Genomic DNA, 22,769 nt, shown 5'->3' with positions numbered 1-22,769 from the left:
TTACCGTTAATCCTGCCAGATAGGGTCATTAACACCAATTTACAGATGAGGACACCAATAGCCAGAAAAGTAAAGTTGCCCAGGGTCATTCTACTGGTCCATGGCAGGGCCAAAATTAAACAAGGCTTCTCAGATGCCAACTCGAAGCCCTTTCTGTCCTGCCATTCTGCTTCTCTGTAATTGAGACTCGGGTTTTGTCAAATGTACATTTCCACATTGTCTTCTGTGGAAAGGGCTGGGGGAAGTGTTAAGTGGTGAACGTGGCCAAGAAGGTCATTATCACCCTCCTCCCCTTCTGGCCTCCAGTCTTCCTTTGTGCCCTAATAAACCATCTTTACCCTTAGATGCAGATGATAAAGCCCTCTGGTGATTGCAAACCAAAGCTCGTTCCAAGACTAGGTATAATCTGTATGTCCGCTAAAGGGGATTATTTCTGGATGTTCGCGCTACCACTAAAAGGTGTTAACACAGATCACAAATGAGGTGACAGTGGCCTCATAACACAACCTTCCTCACAAGCTGGTCAGAAATTTGGTTCACTTCTTAACCACCTAGACCTAATATGATTTATTCTCAGAAGAGATCAGTTCCAGCCCCAGATTCACAATTTGGGAAATCTTCTTAGCACCCCTCAAATGCTTTATTCCTTTTTTTTAAAAGCATCTTTTAAAATTAGGCCAATTAGTGCTTGTTATCAGGGTCACAAGGCTTGTAAGAGTGCAGGAGATGAGTAGGTGTCTGTGTTGCAGCAAGACCTCAGAGGTGAAGCTGTCACCTGGGCTTAACAAGGGTCACTAAGTTCCCACAGCTGTACACTCAACATCAAAACCCTCTTCTTTAAACTCTGAGAACCCAGTGTAGACTGTACTACTTTTAACGTTCTAATACAGTGTTCAGTACTGGGAACAATTCCCCAAATTAAAGAATGGGAATGAGAGTGCATTTGAAACACAGAAATAAAGTGAACCTTGGAAGCCAGGTGAATCTAAAAAGGAATTTAAGAAATGTATGGTTTTTATTGTTCCAAAAGGTCCCAAGTAAATAGATGGAACAGGGACGAGAAATCAGACAGGTCACATCCATCTTCCTGCCCCAAGACAATAGAACTGCATCTCAAGCAAGAAATATTCAGAAAAGTCCAAAATCCGGCATGAGATAGTTTTCTTACGAGGGGCAGTTGTATCAACTTCAGTTAGTACTCTTATCCTTTCCCTCGAGAGTCCAGAATTTACAGGGACCGATGAAATCAGGGAGGTGAGAGGGGGCTACCCAAGACTGATTTCCTTATGATGAACAACACTCTTTACAGTAGGAAAGAAATAGTGAAAGGCCAGACACCACTGGGCCTCAGCTGTTTGAGAACCAGAAATCTTATGGACCAAGGAACGCGTGTGATACATAGGTGTGAGGTGCCCTTGGAGCCAGTTTGAAGGCTTCCTTTCGTATTCCCCAGTGGCCAGCGCTTGCCTAACTGCCGTAAGCCCATGGGGCCATGCTGTTACCTGTGCGTGTGAACACTTGTCTTTCTCAGGCTGTGAAATGCAAAGAAAGCTGCTTTGAGAGCCAATTCCACTAATAAAGATTATGGCGCACGCTCCATTCTCTCCTTTGGGGATTAACCTCATTGAATCAGGGGATTATCAATAAGGACTCTGGAGTTGCAGTGAGTTAGATTAGTTGGTGTCTCAATCTGAGATTCTCCAATCCAGCACAAGACCAGAAAATACACACACAGCGCCTGGCAATCCCGTTCTCAGGTCGACTTTGGTTCAAATCAGATTTCCTGGCTTTTCTGCTTAAAGAAATGAGATTTCACTGTGATTTTTGGTAATGGTGTCATTACAGGTTCTTATTCATTATTTCCTTATTTGTAATTTTAGCAGCCTAAGTTATACTATGAAAAATAGATTTTTAAAAATCTTAGTATGGGAACGGACTTTCTTTTTCAGCAGCTACTGTTTTTCCAAAAGCTTTCCATGAGTAGTGTTTCCACCAAAATAATGACTGTCGTTTCTATCAGTAGACCTGAAGGTACTATATTACTGCTATTACTCTTCAAACCATAGGTCCTTCTGCTGTAATAGCAGAATGAGACTGTTCTCGGATTTTTGTTGGTTTAGGCACAAACATAGAGGTTTTGGCTGTGAGCTTGTTCTGAGCCCAAATCTGCCCAGCCTTCAAGTGTGACCTTGGAGGTCGTGGTTAAAGGTCAAGGATGGCTTGACAATTAGAACGTATGGGCTAGTCCCACTAGTGTTTCTCCCACTTCATCCATTCTAGACCCGGTGCTCTGTCTCCCGAGTACAGGCCTGTAGGAGCATTTTCCCTTTACCACGTCGGTGCCCATGTGTGCTGCCAGCATTTAAAGGATGTGCAATGCAATAAAAATTACCATGTTCTCCTGTGGGTGGCACTTATCTGATCAGAGTGTCATAGCATGGATAATATGTGTAAAAGAACTGAAAAGCTGAATGATGGTTCTGATATGGAAACTGAAAACAAAATAATGCTTTGATATTCAGCAGCCACTGCCACACAGAAAAATCGACTCTGACACTTTCCATTTTGATTCCCAAGTGACAGAATTAATCCAGCATTTTATTTAGAAAAGAATACATTTCTAAACACAAAGAACTCTGGAGTCAACTGTGGTCATTTGCCGGGCCTGGGGAGATAGGTCTCTCCAGCAGCCTTCTGAGTTGGCCGCCCGTTGTTGAGACATTGCTGAAAGAGAAGGAAGTAATTTGATCCCTCTCGGTCCTGACAACTGTCCTATGTGTTTGGTAGGACAAGTATGATTTACTGTTGTCCTCATTTTATAGGTGAAAAAAGAGAACCCAGAGAGAGTAAATGAATTCTTATTGTCATTCCCATTTGTGCGAGGCCTTTGGGGATTTACAAGAGCGTTAGAAGACATGATCCCTTGTCTCAAAGAGGTTATAATCTAGGAGGGGTTAAAAAGTTTAGAATCATTTAGTGTGTGATGGACAGGGGAGTGTGTAGCCCGGCTGAGGGTCGCACCGGTCAGCGACCTTCCGAAAGAGGCCGGGATGAGAAAGAATGGAGAAGTTGGAATAGCATGAATGGAAAGCCAAAAAATGTCAAGACAGGAAAATGTAGGGCAGGGCAAGAGGAAATAGGGGTGTCAGCCATCTGGCTTGGGGAAGGACTGCATAAAGAAGGAACAGGGAGTGACACTGCAGCATTCCTTGATGGCACCATATGACAGAGCATCTTGAATGTTTAAAGCGGGGTCACTGGAAGCATTTCAGCGAGTGCAGCCTTGTGACGATGTTAGATAAAATACTTCCATGGCCGTGACCAAGACACTGCGTAGGGAAACAGTAGATAGGCAGGGAGACCAGGGAAAGGGCTTTTCTGGTCCTTGATGTTAATAGGAAAATTACAGTGTTATTGTTTAAAATTTTTCTAGTGCAATCAGTTTGCAAACTAACCATACTTTGCAGATCCTCCTAACGCTACATTTTGAATCCAAGATTCGACTTCAGGCTAACATTTCATTTTTGTTTCTTCTCAAATTACAAAGAGCTACAATGCCCTAGGCCTCCAACCATTATCCCAAGACAGGCTGATGTAGGTGACATCAGAGGAAGGGGGCAGCTACTTGGAGGGAAGAGGTTGTGCCAAATGAGCCCAAAGCTATGGGTTGTTGGGACTCCTGGTCAGTCTCGCTGTACAGCAGACAGGAAAATGGAAACTGCACATGTGCCCATAGACCTCTGAACACGGGTGTTTGGGGGATGGAAGAAAAGTTGAACAGTTAATGAAATGTGGAATTCTATATGCTTTTATCATTTCACCATCTGTTCTTTCATTTAGGAGAAAAGTAAGTACATTTGCTATAAAGAGACTTGGCATTTTACTCCTGTCTAAGAAATAAGAAGATACCCTGAAATATGTCCCTTGGGTAACAAGGCATCTGCTGAGGGAGATGGGAAGGGTGAGACTGTGTTAAGGCAGATATGTTGGTTCTTAATCCCATCGGTTGGCTAAGGAAGCAAAGCTCAAAACTGAGGACCCCTCAGTGCTGAGGAGGGCGTGTGGCCTCATTTCTAGGTGACAAGAAAATCAAAAAGAAGGAAGGAAGCATATCAAAGAAGTGACGGAGGAGTTTTTAAGATCAGAAGGTAGCTTGCTACCTAGACTTTGGAGTAATTGGCTTTAAACGTTGTATTTCTCTTCCTGTCTTACCTGTGGTCCAGGAGGTGGTTAAAGGACAGCCAGGTGGGGGATATAGGAGCTAAGCAGTGATGACGGACAGAATGGTAAAGACAGGTCGGGACATGGGCTATGGGAACAGCACACACACAGGCCTGGGATTGGTGGCCTTGCCACAAAATAGCATTCTTTCCCTGTGAAGTGAGGTAAGCGACGTGAAATTTTAGCCATTATGAAAAATTTTACCTTTGCGTACATATTAAATCACTATCCAGAATAAGGTACAAATTAAACACCTTTTTATCAAATCTTATCTCACCGACTGCTATTAATTGCATCAGCGATCTGTTCCCATGGGAAAACTTAGGGACATTTTCTCCAGTGTGAAGTAGCAATCACACTTAGGAATCGTAATAATCTCTTTAAATGACTTTCAGTTTTAGTAATATATAGTTTGTATTAATAGTCGCTAGCTTAATTATAGATTACATTTGCACAGTACGTCATTCTTCTATAAAAACACTTTCCCATGTATTCTTTTATCCCTAGACTCCCAACATCTAAAGCTCAAAGAGAAGTTCCATTTTCTCACTTTAGAGACAAGAATTCTGAAAGTCAGCTTGCTGCTCACCAGCGCTGTCTTTTACTGAATGATTAAACATAGGAGCCATGCTATACTCTGTGTTTATTATCTCATTTAATGCTCATGATTAAGTCATGAGCTAGTGCACATCTCCAGTCCCTCTGGTTCTCAGACACCACAAGCTGAGATCTGATTGATTCTCAAGCTTTTGTTTTGAAATCACTAAGATGTGACTTAACTAAACTCGCTGAGCTAGTAAGTGACAGAAGAGGAAATAGAAATAGTCTGTTTGCCCTTAATTTTCCCATGCAATCCTAATGGAGAATTTTAATGTAATGGATAATCAATCTTAAAAAGGGATTGCACATTTATTTATTAAAAACAAATATACTTAATTCATGTAAATCTTATGTTTTTGGAAATTATAATAGATTTCAATGTTTTAAGCAACCCTACTATCTTTATTACTCCTTCATATCTATCTATAGCAGGATTCATTATATGGACAAATCACATGGAAATACTTAGCTAGAATTAAAGTCATGTTAGTAAGCAATTTTGCATTAAAATATGGGCATTCAGTTCAATTCAACAAGTTAATTTTGAGCACTTTCACCTGTAAGGTGCTTTGTCTACACAAGTGAGGAGACATTACCCCTCTGAAGAAATTTCCAGTTCTTCTTTAAAGGATTGGTTTACTAAATCTGAGTATTCTTGAAAGAAATTATTAGGATTCCTACTTGGGGATTACGTTTAGTAAAAGTGAATATTCTTGAAAGAGATTATTAGGATTCCTTAGTATGAGTTTTATTCTACATTGGGGATGGGTATCAGAAGACAGAGAAATGGTTGAGTGCACATTGAGGTAAATACTTACAAAACTAAACACAGAGTGTTTTCTGCAATCTAAGAGTTCCAACGTGAGAGAGAAAAGACACGTGCTTTGGGGGAGCATGAGAAGGGAACTATCATATCATATTGAAGTAGAAGGAGAATCCACAAAGGCCCCAAAACATAGGCTATGTTCACGGAGAGCCTACTGACGGGTAGGAATCCAAAATGCATTTGAGCACAGGGCGTGCTCACACAGAGGGTGCAGGGTAAGTAAGAGTGGAGACCGCAGTGTTTCTTATACGTGGTAGGATTGTCGATTAATAAAAAGGTACAAGGCTAACAACTGGGACCTTGGTGTAGAAGGTCTTGAATACTATTTGTCTTTGGGACAAATGCAGTAAAGTGAAAACAAACACTGGGCTGGGAGGAAGGAGATACGTGTGCATTGTGCGCATGTCAGTGGTAGCATTTATGAACTGAGTGGACTTGGGCAAATCACTTCATCTTTTTGAGCTTTGACTCCCTCACCTGCAATGTGGAGATAATAATGATAATTTCTTTAAAGGTGGGGTGTAAATGAGGTAACTTTTACACCCCACCTTTGTGGGGTGTATTCGGAAACTGTCAAGCGCAGCGGAAGGTATCATTGCCGCCAGTATCATCGTCATTGTTACAGATGTGATGGTGTAGGAAGATTTTAAAGCAGTGGAGCTTTTCGTTGGGACCTGTACTTTAGGAAAATTAAGTCGGCAGGAGTGTGGAAGATGGCTTAATAGTAACAGGAGAAAGAGAACCAACCAGAAAGCTATTAAAGTAATTCAGGTTAAAAATACTGAAGGTCTGATTAGGATGCTGGTTCAGGTGACCAGAAAGAAAGGTAGAGACATGGCAGCGATATGGTGCAATCTGGCATTCATTCAGAAATGGGCTGAGCACCCACTCTGTTCCGGGACAAACTCGCCTCAAAAGAGACAAGAGGGATAGAGACAGGTTAGAGGGGCAGGTACTTGAGGAGCAAGGTGAGAGGAGAGAGGGATGTAAAGAGTCACTGGGTCTTCCTTTGCTTTCCATTGGGGAACCCTTGGTACCAGCAGAATGGAGAAGGGACACCTCAGATGCATTGAGCTTAACCCCCCATGGCACGTGTCATGGTGGGCAAGAGATGGTGGAGGGTCAGTAAATCCTTGTAAGGAGGGGTTTGAACAAGATTGCTCTCCCTCTGCTACCTGGGTGGGTCTGCACCATCAGAGTGCTAGGGGCAGAGGGAGTTACCCAAGGAAAGAAGGCACAAGACCATCCTTAAGAAAGCTTTTCATGTCAACAGCCTGGCAGAATCCCTTTCAACAACCCCACCCCCAACCAAAGGGGGTGAGAAATTGTCTTCACCTAAAGAGAATTTCTCACTTCTCTTAAGATGGATCAACTACTGCTTCTGTGCTTGCTGAGGCTTAGAAGTGGAAGGAAATCAAGGAATAGGACTCAGAACCTATTCCAGAACCTCGGAAAGTCTTAAGTCAATTTTCTGGTAATCAGAAATCGATTCAATTTAATTGCACTATCATTTAGTGAATGCACATATCTTCTAGGAGCTGGAAGTGACTAAAACAAGCCCTGCCTCTCTGTCTCACAGTAGTGAAAGTGTATGTCAAAAAGCATATGACAGATTATTACATGTTAAGCTAAAGTTGCCTTCTTAATACTGTTATAAAAATCACAACACACTCTCCTTATTTTATACCTGTGATTTGTTTTTACACTTCTCTATGAATGACATTCTTATGAAGACCAAAGTGATGTGTGGGTCTTAATGGAAACTCAGTAATAAGATTTCCTGATAAAATAAACAGCTCCTCTAATAATTATCCCTAAAGTGAAAAGTGCTTTATACAACCCTTCACAAACCCTGCAACCCTGCAAATGTTGTGGGGTCACATCCCAGGGAAGCAGCCCCCTTTGTAGGGCAATTTCCATAGAACTTTTAGTACTGGAGTGTCCCTGTACTCAGAAACTTAATTGAAGATTAACTGTAGATCTTTTAAGGTATAAAGGGGGCATGAGGATAGCCATGAAACCAAGAATTGGTAAAATTAGAAAAAACAATCATAAAAATGGGTTTCAAGTTTAAAAAAAAAAAAATCCCTCTCATTCCTTATTCATTTCTGGTTTATTCCTTACCCCTTCCATGCCTTCTTAAGGCAGGCTGGTCTAGCTGCTTTAATGCTACTGACTTTAAATTCTGTCTGTATTACAAATGTTGTTTGGTTTCTCCCCCCTCTAGGAGATGACCTGGCTTCCACCACTTTCTGCTATTCAAGCTCCCAGCAAAGTGGAACCAAGCAAATTTTCATTTCCAAATAAGGTGAGATCTTGCATCATTCATGAACAATAAGCTTTACTCACACACAGATTTTTCCTGGACATTGGGTTTTCCCTGATTTTCTTTTCTTCTGTCAGTGTTACTGCCAGAGACATATGGATCTGCTTTTCAATAATTTGCAAGCATATATTTATTCATCAAAGGAGAAATCAGGCTTTCAGTCTTACTTACCTACGCTTCCATACTTTCTGCAAAATTTGATGCATATTATAACTGTCATTTTATCTAAAAACATTTTAGAGGCTGAAATGCAACTTACACAATCATTTTATACATTCACTGTAATTGTATGTCTCGTTTTATCTTGAAAAGCTTTTATTAATGATATGTCTTAAAATCAATGTGTTAGAATTGAGGACATGGAAAATTTAATTCCTCTTGGATATCTTCTATAATGCTTCAAATATTTTCTAAGACTTTAAAAAAAAAGATTGCCATATGTTCTAAGGACAGGCACATGAAAAAAAAATCAGCCACAAAACATATTTAAATTATAAATGAGCCATAGTTTTTATTTGATTTTTTAACCATACAACTAACATAAATACATACTCATTATAAAGACGAAATTAGGCAAATAAAGGAGTAAAATATGAAAATCCCCATCACTCTCATCCAGATTTTATTTCCCTGCTCAGAGATTACTGTCAAGAGTTTGAGTGTACCATTTCAGCCATTTCTCTGTGCATTATATACATATATGGGCATATGCAGTTTTTAAAATTCATAAATTATAGTTCTAAAAGCATTTTTCTAAGAGTTACTTTTCTTCCAGATACGCACAATTCATAAATATCATTGCAAAATATTCACCACTTTTTACAGTGAATTATTGAAATAGTTATTATAATTATCACAATGAATAACTTCCATTCTAAGAGTTCATTTTTATTTCCCTCAATGAAGTATATTTGGAGAGCTTTCCAAGTGACTATGTATTTTCTTCATTCTTCTTAACAGCAGCAAAATATTTCATGGTATGAATTTGCTGTAATGTATTAAATCAGGCTTCGTTTGATGGGCATTCCGATTGCTTCCGGTTGATTGCTATCACAAACACTGTTCCAACGAACATGTTTTGTAGATGGCTTTGTGTGCCTGTTCTTGAATGTCTGTAGTCCTGATGCCCTGAACAGGAACTGTGGTGCTGGAGGCCATATTTACCCTTGACTGTGTTTCAAGAGTCCTTTTGATGCATCTTTGCCAGTGTTTGACAGTATCTGGTTTTTTATCCTTGTTTCTGTATGAAAATCTGGTATATCATTGTTTTCATTTGCATTTGTCCAATTTCTTCTGAGTTTGAGCATTGACCATTTTTCCTTTGCAACTTGCCTATTCCTGTCCATTGCCACTTTTTAAAAAATAATTTGTAGGAACTCCTTATATCTTACTCATGTGTCTAATATATATGATACAACTATTTTCTTGTAACTTGATTTATATACCTTTTATACTAGCAAAGTGTTTGATTTTTATGTCAGAAAAAAGAACACCTTCCCTACCCTAACATTCTAACAATGTTCTCTCTATTCTAAGTCTTTTATAGTTTTGGGGTTTAGGTAGGTTTAAAAAAACATTTTTTTGTGTGTGTGGATGATATAACATAAGATTCTAGTTTTATTCTTCTCAATGGTTAGTAAGTTATTATAACACTATTAACAAATTAGCCCATATTTCCCCTCACTGTTTTGAAATCCTACCTGTATCAACAAGTGAATTTCTTATACATACATAGATTTGTTTCCAGACTGTCTGTGCTGTTTTTTCAGTATATTTATCTACTTCTTTCCCAGTAACTCATTGTTTAAATCAAAGGTAGACAAACTTTTTCTATAAAGGGTCAAATAGTAAATAGTTTAGGCTTTACAGACAATACGTAAATGAAGGAATATGGCCAAGTTCAAATAAAATTTTATTTAGAAACAGATGGTAGTATAATATTTAAAGAACTCATAATTCAACAATAAAAGGAATACCCATTTTAAGAATGGGCAAACATTCTCCAAACATTTCTCCAAAGAAGATCTACGAATGGCTAATAAGTATATGAAAAGATACTATCACTCATTAATCATTACTGAAATGCAAAACAAACCCACCATGAGATAATGTGTCACACCTACTTAAATGGCTAAAATCAAAGACAGATAATAACCAGTGTTAGCAAGAGTGTGAAAAATTGGAACCCTGATAGCAAGTGCTGGTGGGATCCTAAAATGGTGCAGCCTCTGTGAAAAATATTTAGGCAGTTCCTCAAACATTACATTAACATACGACCCAGCAATTCCACTCCTAGGTATATACCCAAGAGATGAGAACACATGTCTACACAAAAACTATACACCCATGTTCACAGCAGTATTTATAATAGCCACTGAGTGGAAACGACACAAATGTCCATCAACTGATGAATGGATAAACAAAAGTGATACACCCTTACAATGGAATATTTTTCAGGCATAAAAAAGAATGAAGTGCTGATACCTGATACAATGTGGACAAACCTTGAAAACGTTATGCTAAGTGAAAGTGAAATAAACCAGTCACAAATAACCACACATTATATGATTTCATATGTTTGAAATGTCCAGAATAGGCAAAAATAGAGAGACAGAGAATAGATTAGTGGTTGCTTACAGCTCAGGGGTGGGGAGGTGGGGTTGAGTGATAGCTTAAGGGTAAAGGGTTTCTTCTTCAGGTGATGACAATGTTCTAACATTCATTATGGTGATAAACTCCAAGTATGCTAAAAGCCATTAAATTGCTTAAAGCAAAACAAAGGGTGGGCTATATTCGGCCTCTGGGCCATGGTTGGATGACTCCTACTTTAAATTTTGGATAATTTGGGGCCTATATATACATGTGGTCAGGTCAAGCTCCCGCTTTATTTTCCAAAAGTCCTGCCTATTTTACATTTTCCTCTTCCAGATCAGTTTAAGAATCATCTTGATTACCTGTTGCTCCTTAAAAAAATCCTCTTGGAATTTTTTTTGGAATTTATTTGGTTTCCAACTTTAAGAAAGTGTATCCATAGAACAGGGTCATCTTCCTGTCCAGGAATTGGGAATGTCTCCTTTTTTTTTTTTATGTCGTCTTTCACGTCCTTTAGTAAACATATTTCTTTTTCATGTAGGTCTTTCACGTTGGTTCTTAGCTCATCCTCAGATATTTAAAATTATTTGCTTACTTTTCTCTTTAAGTGAGCTTTTTTTTAGTTTTTGTGTTTTCTAATTAGTCGCCGATGGAGTGAAGGAAAGTTACTGGGTTTCATATATCTCCTTACTGAACTCCTTTTGGTTCTAGTAAGTGTTTTGGTGACCTTATATTTTTCAAATAGGGGAAAATAGAATGAATAGCAGTAAAATATATAACATGGTAGATGATGATGTGTACTGAAGAAAAAGAAATCAAGAAAAGAAGATAATGAATGCTGATGGGGACTGCGAATGGATGAATTTTCAATAAAGAGCTTAAGAAGGACTTGCCTGCGGAGACAGCATTTGAGCAACTCCCTAAAGGAAGGGAGGAAGCAAGTCATGCAGATATCTGGAGGAGGAGAGTTCCAGGTAGATGGAAGAGAAAGTGAAAGCTCCCTGAGGCAGGAGCATGCCAGGATGTGTGAGAAACAGCAAGGCCAGTGGGGCCAGGGTACAGCAAACCGAGCAAGGAACAGAAATAACACAGAAATAAATGCAGCATCACCTACAGGGACTGTCAGGCCACTGAAAGGACTTGGGGCTTCACTCTGCTGCTCTGCTCTGAGTGAATTGAGAAGTCGTAAAGAATTCTGCAGATAGCCAGCTTGTTCCATTTTATTCCTCTTACTGGGTCTGCTAGAACCTCTGCGTCTTTGCCTTATCCCTGATATTAAGGAAGGTGATTCCAGGGTGTTACTCTATGTCCAGCCGAGGTGGCTTCCTTCTCTTTCTAGCTTTCTGAACATTTTAAAGCATTGAATTTCCATTTCATTTTTTAAAATTAAGGTATAATTTACAAACAGTAAAATTCACCCTTTTTAGTATCCTGCAGGATTTGACAGACACCTATGCTCCTGAGACTTTCACAGTCAAGATACAGCAGCATTCCATCAACACCCAGATTGTCTCGGACACTCTGTAGTCAGCCCCTTCCACGCCCCAATCACTGGCAATCATTGAGCTGTTTTCCAAATACGTATAAATGGAACACGTTTGAGTTTAGTTCAATTGTTTATTCAGCTTATGTTGAGATGTGCATAGCTTTTTTCTTTAATCTGTTAATACAGAAAATGGTATCAATAATTACATTGTCTGAGTTTTTTTAATCACCTGTAAAGTCCTATGATTAATTTCCTTACATATGGCATATTGTTCATTTAATACATTTTTTTGATTTAATATGCCTGTGTTTAATTTAGGAATTCTACTCCTGTCTTCATAAATGAACTTGAAACTAGTTATCTTTCTGTGTATGCTTGTTCAGTTTCAATATTAGGAATGAAATAGCCTCTTGTAATAAATTCATTAGCTTTCTACCATTTTCTGTATTCTGGGACAGTTTATATAACATGCCAATTTTTTTCCTCCTGAAAGGCATCAGGTATAGTTGATTCATATAACTCATTGTAAGTAGAGTTTTCTTTTAAGAATAGATCTTTAACTATCTTACTCATTTTCTGCTATGCCTACTGGCATATTCAGATTTCCTACCTCTTCTTAGCTTAATTCATCTTTCTTTGTTCCTTTTTCAAAAATACACATAATATTATGTTTTCAAATGTGTATATAATGTAATACTCATAATAATTTTAAAGGCAATATAGTAATTTCTTTTAAAATTGTAATATACTAACCTATTGAAACTTATTCTGACCAATGCCTGTAATTAATCAGTACCTACCTCCTATCCCCAAATATGAAACAATCAGTTTTACTTTTGTCTCCGCCACCACCATCTCTCACTTTGACATTATCTACAATATTTCAATTTTCAAATTATTGTTGTTATGACTGTTTTTTAGTGTCAGGCCTCGACAATTGTTTGTTAGGTTTTTTTATTCATTAATTGTTTCTGTGTCTCAAGTCTTCCTCTTTTTAAAGTGTATTTATTGTTTTGCTAGGGTTTGTTTTCTAGCAGGTTTTTAGTCCATTCTTGACCTAAAGTTTCTAATAGACTTTTTCTGCACTTGTCTTGAGTCCTCCCACTCCTCTCCGTGTTTGTTCTCTCCTTGGTGATCGCATCTAGGCCTTAAATACTCTGCATGCCAAGCTGATGACTTCGAAATTCGTATCTCTAGTCCCTTCTGCATCCCCTAACTCCATACTTGTATTTCTAGTTACCTATTCAGCCTCTCCTCCTGCATATCTCACAAACATCTCCAGTTGGATATATCAAAAGCTGAGCTTTTAAGCCCCACACAGACCTATCCCAGTGTTCTCAGTAAGTAACTCCTGCATCTTTGCCGTTGGCTCAGGCCACCAGCCTTGGAGCCATCTGTATTAGTTTTGTAGGGCACCTGTGACAACGTACACAAACCAGTAGCTTAAAAATAAAAGAAATGTATTCTCTTACAGTTCTGAAAGGCAGAAGTCTGAGGTCAGCGTGTCAGCAGGGCCATGCCCTCTGAAAGCTCTAGGATAGAATCCTTCCTGGCCTCTTCCAGCTTCTAGTGATTGTCACATTCCTTGGCCTGTAGCTGCATCACTCCGATTTCTGCCACTACGTTCACATCACTGTCTTTCTTCTGTGTGTCTCTGTGTCCAAATCTCTCTTCTCTTGCAAGGACAGCAGTCGTTGGATGGAGGACCTACTGCCATCTAGTGTGGCCTGCAAAGACCCTATATCCATATAAGGTCAAATTCACAAATTCTGAGTGGACATGAGCTTTTGGGGAACATTGTTCAACCCAGTATATCTTCCTTGACTCTTTCTTCATACTACACATCCCACCCGTCATGAACCCATGTCTACACTGCTTTCATAATATATCTTGAGTCTAAATGCTCCCCTCCACCGTCATGCTACCACCTTGGTCTAAACCACCATCATCTCTTGCATAAATTATTGCAATAGCTCCTAACTGGTCCCCCGTTTCCACACTTGCTCCATGTACCATTCTATTCCAACCATCATCACCTCTAGCCTGGACTGTAACAGTTCTACAGCCATTCGCCTTAGCCCCTAATACACAACCTGTTCTCCACACCATAGTTTTTAAATCGTTTTAAAACATAAATCGTCTCTTGTCACTTTTGTATTCGAAGCTTTTCGATGGCATCCCACACTTAAAATACAATGCAATAATCCTTATAATTTTTGTACATAATCTAACCAAAATAATGGCTTAACCCAAAGTACAATCAGATAAGCATTTTTGTTCTGTAAACATATCCGTGATATAAGTATGTTTTCTGATATAATTGAGTATATATCCCAAGACATATTTGATTGTGACTTTTCCAAAAGGATTGTGCAAATTTGTTTTGTTGAATGTGAATAGTTAAGTTTAAGCAGTAACCTATCATTACTTTAGTATCATTACATTACATTAGTATGAAAGTTCATTTTTCAAGGCAGAAAGTTACAAGTATCTTACTTTCCACCCCAAAAGTTACATTAACTATCAGATAGGGCATAGAATTTCAAATTTAAATGAAAAATGTGTCTTCTTTAGGACTTCTATATGATTTGTACGGAGCTATTTCACCTCTAGATCTTTTTGCCTTGCCCAAGAAAGCAAGAATAAATAATTTTACAAAATGTAGGAACAATTTCATGATTTTAATGCTTTGCTTTCAAAAAGCTCCCAATAAGTAATTTGTACAAATGAAATAAGGCTGCGTTAATGTCTTTTGGTGTAACAGATTACCACAAATTTAATGAGTGAAGACAACACAAATTTATTTTTTACAAACTCTGGACGTCAGAGGTCTAAAATCATTTTCACTGGGCTGAAATGAGGGTATTGGCAGAGCTGTGTTCCCTCTGAAGGCTCCAGGGGAGAACTTGGCTTCCCTTTCTCAGCGTCTAGAGGCTGCCCTTGTTACCTGTCACTCTGACTTCTCCCTTCCTTATCACATCTTCCCTGACTCTCCTGCCTCCTTTTTCTTATATGGACCTTTGTGATTATATTGCACCTACCTAGATAAACCAGGATAATCTCCCATCTCAAAAGCATTAACTTAATCACGCCTGCAAACCCCTTTTTGCCATGAGAGTTAATATTCACAGAAATGAGGATAGGAACGTCTTTGGGGGCCCTTGTTCTGCCTACTACAAAGACTGTCATTAATTCTAACACACAGGGTACTTCTTTCAACCTGAATCTCAACTAATTAGTATTCTGACAACTGGAAACTCACCGTTCCTTAATTAGATTATTACCGTTTGAGATTATCACTCTATTGCTATTGTGCAGGAGCTAGAATTGTTTATGGAATCGGAGGGGCAAAATCTCCTAGATGACCAATAAATAATGAAATTAAGCCCTTATTAAGATTAAAGGGGTAATTTGACCTCACAAGGAAAGTCGATTTAACTGTGCAATCTTAGTTGCCAGTACCACTAAATTAATTAGCTAAATACTTCCGAGAAGTTCCCCAATTTGTCTGGGTATTGAAGGACATAATATATAGTAAAGTCAATTGTTACTGAACTTGGATATTTTTTTCTATTCTCTGAAGACTTAATTTGGAGTCACTGTTCGCTAGACAGATACTACCAGACATGACTGCCTCATTCTTCAAATCTCAAAAGTAATTGAATTTGGTAAAGAAAAGAAGGCATAACTCCTTTAAATTGGCTGTTATTATCAGGTATTCCAACGAAGGAAAAAAAAAATTTGCTTTGCCCTTTTCTTTTCATTTCTGTAGTGATCTCATGAGTTTTGAAATGCAAATAAAGGGACTCAAAATGGTAGAACTGTTGCCATCCTCAGAAGGCATATAGGCAAACTGAATGGCATCTTACAAGCATTTCCCATGGCAATGGACTCTGAATCTGGTGGGGTTAGACCTGGTCTGAAACTATTCTTGCGGATTAATTTTAAAGCATTATACAGAAGAATTCTAGCATCGTTATGGGAAAGAATCCTCTTGCCTTTGTCTTTGTGCCCCAGAAGGAGCATGAAAGCCAGCAGGTGTGAAGGGAAGTGCTTTGAAGTTGGGAAGTTTACCTCCCTCTTTGGGTTACTAGCATGTTCAAACAGTACCGCCAAATGTTCGGACTAAAACTTCATGTTAAGCATTGCCTCAGAATAAGCATTGAAATTCATTGTAAATTATATTATTTCAGCAGTTTTGAGCTTTGCAGAAAAAGATTGAGAAGAAAGTGATTGTGGAAGTGAAGGGAGACCATACCAAATGGGGTTCTTTTTCCTATAGTAATTGGTTGGCTATGGGGTCTGAAAATAAGAGAAGATATATTTCTATTTCTTGCCTTTTATAGTTCTAAAGATGGATGGGTAGATAAACAAGGAGAAGTATGAATGATCCAGTTCTCAAATGGTTCCAAAAAGCCATTTTTAAGTAACACCCTCACAGTATAAGTGCCATCCTCTGTCAACACCGTGGCTTAAGAACGACTGTATTTTATTGACCTAAGGTGCATATTTTTTCACATTTTAAGTTCCCTAAAATCAGGATTTATTTTACAGTTGGTGGCATCTTACAATCAATTGGTGGCAGTTATCCTTCCTAGTAGTACATGAGATAATGCAGCCTCATACAATTTTGATGCCATGTTCCATTTGATGAAATACAGTATTTACTATGGTGCTTCATTGAAGGACTTTCTCGAATACCAGTGAGCTTAGTTATTTCTGTCTTCAGCAAAATGATTTGGACAAACTTTAATGCCCAACTAAATAAACCACATATTAAGAAGTTTAAGGATTCCCATCTACCAAACAAGAGTTCAGTCTTAGGGAATTCAGGATTTAAAGATGGAGAAGAATAAACTCTTATCTGTAAATATTCTTCTAAGTAACCAGAAGTGGTGGTTCTCCCATGGGTTCTCATGACTGCAGGATGAAACACACTTCATAAATGACACTGGGAGATCAAAGCCACACATTAACCTTAGAAATGGGATTACAGATAACTTTTTTATACTTTCCCATTTCTCTGAATTTTCTTTAATGAATAGATACTACTTTTGTTTGAATGGTAAGTGCTACTTAGTAAGATGGAGCCATCCTTGAGTCAAGACAATCATAGTAGCATTCTTTTAAAGATGCTTATTATCAAATTGTATACTTTAAATATGTACAGTTTATGCTATATCATTTATACCTCAATAAAGATGCTTCGTTCTGCTTTCTTTTTTTCAAGAGTCATAGTTGAAAAGAGAAAACATGCTCAGTGTCCTTAGTCATTAGGGAAATACAAATCAAAACCACAATCAGAAACCACTTCACATCCATTAGGATGGCTATCATAAAATTTTTAAAATTAAGACAGAAAGTAACAAATATTAGTGAGGGTGTGGAGTAATTGGAACCCTCATACATTGCTAGGAGGAGTGCAAAATGATTCAGCCATCGTGGAAAACAGTTTGGCAGTTCCTCCAAAAGTTTAACATAAAATTACCATGTGACCTCACAATTTCACTCCTACCCAAAAGCACTAAAAACAAGGACTCAAACAAGTACACGTGCATATGCATTCATGGTAGCACTGTTCATCGTCACCAACAGGTGGAAGCAGCCCACATGTCCATTAACAGATGGATGGATACACAAACTGTAGTGTATACACACAGTGGAATAGTACTCGGTCATAAAAGTGAATGAAGTTTTGATACATGGTACGACATGGATGAACCTCTAAAACATGCTAAGTGAAAGAAGGCCACATATTATATGATTCTGCTGCTATGAAATGTCCAGAATGGATAAATTCATAGAGATAGGATGCAGCTTAGTGGTTGCAGGGACCAAAGGGAGGGGACAACGCAGGGACACTGCTTCATGGGTAAGGACCTTTACTTTGGAATGGTGGAAATATTTTGCAACTACATAGAAGTGATGGTTGTACGACACTGTGAATGTACTAAAATGCCACTGAATCGTTCACTTTAAAGTGGCTAAGCATATGTTACATGTATTTCACTCAATAAACAAAACAAAAAGTCCATAAAACAAAAGGGAAGTGGTTGTAAGCTGTATTACCAGAACTGTTGGACGAGCACATTCGTGTGAAAGTTTCTCATTACAGTACCTGATCAGTGATGAGGTTATGAGTGACCAGTAATGTATCTCACATTCAACTTAGATTTTGAAAGTCAGAGTAAGAAAATTAATTGATATTTCTTGTTCTTTTAGGACTCTCAGCTCGTTTCCTCCGGACACAATAATCCAAGTAAGAAAAACTTCTCTCTACAGCTTTCTATGTGGGGGGTAAAAAGGACGAGGAGGGGAGATGCATGCAATAGGCAGTTGGTTTAAAAGAATTTCACTGAAAAACATATCAAATGGCGGGAAAGAGGGCCATTTGTTCAATCACTGCCCAGATGAATAAGAGTCATGGTGACCTTGAGTGTTCCTCCATCTTTATTCAAGGGAAGGAGGGCCGAAATATGAAATGGTGAATTTCAAAGCAATCCCAGGAGGAAGGGACATCATACTTCACCACAGCTGTCTCTGGTACATGTAGAAGGGAAAAACGTTTTAAAGGCAACTAATGAGTTGCTGTGTTTCCTCGAAAATAAGAACTAGCCAGACCTTCAGCTCTAATGTGTCTCTTGGACCGAAAATTAATATAAGACCCGGTATTATTTTAATATAACATAAGACCAGTTCTTATAATATAATACCCAGTCTTATTTTAATATAATATAAGACTGAGTATAAAATAATATAATACTGAGTCTTATATTAATTTTTGCTCCAAAAAAAGCGCATTAGAGCTGATGGTCTGGCTAGGTCTTATTTTGGGGAAAATATAGTATCTAAATTGAAAGAAAGTGAGTAAAGAGAACCAATCAGAAGACCTCAAGATTAATGGCCTGAGAATCCATGAAGATACCATGCCCTCTTCCAGAGACGGACAGACTGAAGTGTCTAGGAAGGGATTCTTTATTGAATCCAGTGTCTAATAAAATATGCCGGCTTCATCGTCAAAGAGAGGATGTTATCATTCCATGACATAGTGTTTTAATTCTCTTCTTTGGCACTGCTAATTGGTATTAATGTTTCTTGAGCATTAAAAATGCATAAGCTACCCCATTTGTGTCATGAAAGACATCCACAAAGACTGGCTTTGTTAGCCTATGACCAGCTCGTCAGCTGAGAGCACCCTTTGCCAATTACAAAGCTATGTTTGAACATGAAAATCACTCTGAGCTAGTCGGTGTGTCTTCAGAACTGAGGTTCACCCACTGAGCATCTGTGAGGGCAGAAGGGTTGAGGAGAAAAGACACCCAGACAAATGTGTTAGGAAGCCCCAGACTTTTCATGCACAGCTAAAGAAAGGTCAGGGTAGGGGGATGATGGCATAATGATGCATAGGCAATATCACTTAATCATCTCACTCTCTGTTGGAATTTGCTGTGAGCACAGGCACCAGTGAAGAGGAGAAATACCAAGGGGCTTGAAATCTAAAGAAAATAATAAATTCAGTAGTATGAAGAAATGCATGGTTAAGTCATGAGATGTGCAGTGTCAGCATCATATGTAAAGACTAGAGCATACTGAAAAATTGTTCTTACTTTCCTCACTGTTCCTTTCCATTTTAATTGAAACAGCTCAGGGTAAAGGGAGATTATAATAGGTGAATAAATGTACCTTCTCTCAGCTTGCAGTTTTTTGACATAAAGAACAAAGGAAATCGCTGTTGAGTCTCTTCTGGGTGCCAGCACCTTGGTGTATGTTATTTCACTTAATTCCAATAATGGCTGTGTAAGGTAGACATTATAATCCCTATTTTGCACATGATGAAAATGAGATTCTGAGGTTAATAACTAGCCTAAGGTCACATGGCTAAAAAATGACAGCTAGGATTGGAATTTGGGGATTACTGCCCAAAGAAAACAGACTTTCCATCCCATTACCTTGACCCCAAGAAAGTTGCTTCTGTCACCTCAGTGTGAGATTGAATTCTTGTCCAAAAACTATAGTCGGTGATTTTTGTATGTACCCGGCATACTTTTATAGTATGCCATAACATTCACATGCTGAAACTGCAATTTAGATTATGTAAAAAGCAGACCCACCTTCTGAGGAATGTGAGGTGGCACCTGCCTTGTGGTATAAAGCCCTTTGGCATTTCATCGCCTAAGGAAATCTGTGATTGTCTTTCTCTTTTCTGGGGCTAGAGGGGTTTTTTTGGTTTGTTTTTAGTTTTTTGTGTTTTGGGGGTTTTGTTTCCTTTTTTAAATAGATCTTTTCCCAAAAGCCAAGCACACCTATGTAAAGGTGATATACTATTTAAAAATCGAAGCATTCTGTATATTATAGCACATATGAAACTTTAGGAGAGCTGGTCCCACCAGCATTTCCTGTGCTGTTTCTTGTATGGGGTTTGGAATCATTGCAATTTTTGGAATCATGACTCTAGTAAATATGTAGGAAATAGAAGCAAACAGGACTCCAGAGAAACCAAACACCAAATGTGTAGTGTGGATTGATTAACTAGTTTTCACTGTGTTAGGTCAGTGCTGTTTTTCCTTTTTGAAATTAGAGAGCTATGTTATAGAGCTACTAAAAGAAAAGTATATAAATGAAACAGAAAATTATTTTTCATCCAAATCTTTTAAAAGATACTTTAGTCAGTTTGCTGAATCACTGGTTATTTTAGTTTAATGTTGTAAAATGGAAGCTTACTAAGCCTTGAGAAACTTAAATATTAAAATAGGTGATGTGTGTCTACATTTTGTTAAAGTTTTAAGAATATCCTGTTCAAGTAGCAGACTGAGCATAAGCATTTCTTCTCCTCCCTTCAGAATCCCCACTTAACCATAAAGCTATGATAATAGAAGTAAATCTATAACAGAACAAAGAACAGAAAGGGATGCATCAACAAACCAGAAATTCAGTTGAGTTTCTGGAAAACAGAGAGTATATAGGACCTCCTATTAAATAATCCTTAGCAGGGACAGTCATGACCCTGAAAAAGAAAATAATGAAACAAACAGAACTAGCTCCAAGAGAGACTTCAGATTTCCACTCCAACCCACAGAGAAGAGGCATGGAGTACAGGCAGCGATGGGGCACCTGGGCTGTTCTTCCACCTATTGTCCCTCCATCCCCATCCTAGCTGGTTCTCATACAGAGCTTTCAGTCTGGTTTTCCTCTCCCTCCAGCCCCTTGCCCCCCCCCAAAAAAAAAAAAACCACCAAAAAACCAGAATGCTTTCTAAGAAAGTGAACAGTTGACTAGAAGTCCTACTTGGGAGCTGATGCCTAAGAGAGAAGCACAATATTCTGAGATAATACCAGACCTTAAAAACAGACATACAAGTAGTAGAAGAGAGATAACTTGTTTCAAGAAGGAAATAAAAATGCTACACACCCAGGGAGTAAAGTGCTTCCTATTTTTTGGGGGGAGGGGGGTGTCAGAGGGTCAGGGCTCCAGCTTGTATTTTTTTTAATAAACATTTTATTGATATATAATATACGTACAAAAAAGTATGCAAATTATGAGTACACCTCTATACATTTCACAGTTATTAAGCGTCATAGAGCCAGAACTCAGAGCAAGAAATAGAACCGTCTCAGACCCCACAATTCCCCTTGTGTCCGCCTTCCCCCAGCTTGTTTTGAGCCCTCTCTTCTGAACCCTAAATGAAGTCTCCCAGTTAACACACTCTGTCCACTTATAAAGAGCTCTAATCAGCCCTTCCCTACAAAGGAGATATGTGTTAGAAAGAGAGATCAATTTACTAATACAGGAAATCCTCACTAATTACCTTTGTTAACCAACCTGTTATCACTCAAAAATATGAATATATAACCAATGAGCACCAAAGAGAAAGAGGGACTCCAGAGGAAATCTGCTTAATTCAAGGAACAGAAGAAAAAAATTTCAAGTGTAATTACGGTCTTCAGAAACATTTGAAATTATTTGTATTAAATTAAAAGAGACAGATTGGTGTGAAAAAGAAGCAGTTACAGAGCAAATGAGCACTGGAGAATTAAAAGTATGGTCAACAAAATTTTAAAAATTTAATAGAAACGAGTAATAGCTGAATTCTAAAATATAAAATATAAGGTTGAAAACATTTTTTCTGAATAGAAACCAAAAGACAGATGGAAAATATGAAAGGAAGGTAAGATACGTGGAAGATCAATCAAGGTGGAAAGGAAAACATCCAGCTAATAGGAATACCAGAAAAAGAAAATGAAGAAGAATAAATAATAATAGAACTCTAATTCCAAGAAGAATGCTTAATCCATTATCAGAAACACTGTATGTAAGGAAACAGGAGACCATGAACAAGAGTGAGGAAAAACAACAGACAGCAGAGAAGTAGATAGACCTGTAAGGACTTCAAATATCAAAATATAAAATAAGCCCAGAGTATAAAATAAGAATGCTTACTTTAACTTCCAGAAATGAGAGGATTAAGAATGTGGTTAAAAACAAGGAAATTTAAAGGATTATACTAATCAGAACCATTAGAAATGGAAAAATAATAACGGAAATTAAAATTTTCTTGGTCAGGTTAAACAGTAGATTAGACATAGCTCGGGAAAAATGCATTGGAAATTGAAATTAAGAAATTGTCTAGAATACAACCTAGAGAGACAGAAATGAAAAATATGAAATGGAAGTTAAGAAACATGGGGGATAAAGTGAGACAATTTAACAGATTTAAGTAG

General features: G+C 38.2%; 1 protein-coding gene across 8 annotated transcripts in view; it reads left to right on the top strand.

The window, feature by feature from the left end:
- Positions 1-22,769, top strand: part of AFF3 (ALF transcription elongation factor 3) — a 543,284-nt gene that overhangs the window by 358,794 nt on the left and 161,721 nt on the right. For all 8 annotated transcript variants that reach the window (XM_074332383.1, XM_074332377.1, XM_074332384.1 and 5 more), the window contains 2 exons: positions 7,875-7,955; positions 18,274-18,310. In XM_074332383.1, the coding sequence (XP_074188484.1) occupies positions 7,875-7,955; positions 18,274-18,310 (118 nt within the window). The remainder of the gene's footprint in view (positions 1-7,874; positions 7,956-18,273; positions 18,311-22,769) is intronic.

This window comes from Rhinolophus sinicus, linkage group LG05 (genome assembly GCF_036562045.2).
Source record: "Rhinolophus sinicus isolate RSC01 linkage group LG05, ASM3656204v1, whole genome shotgun sequence".
In the NCBI taxonomy this organism is placed as follows: domain Eukaryota; kingdom Metazoa; phylum Chordata; class Mammalia; order Chiroptera; family Rhinolophidae; genus Rhinolophus; species Rhinolophus sinicus.
The sequence above is the reverse complement of the archived record's forward strand: the minus strand, read 5'-3'. Positions and strand labels throughout refer to the sequence as shown.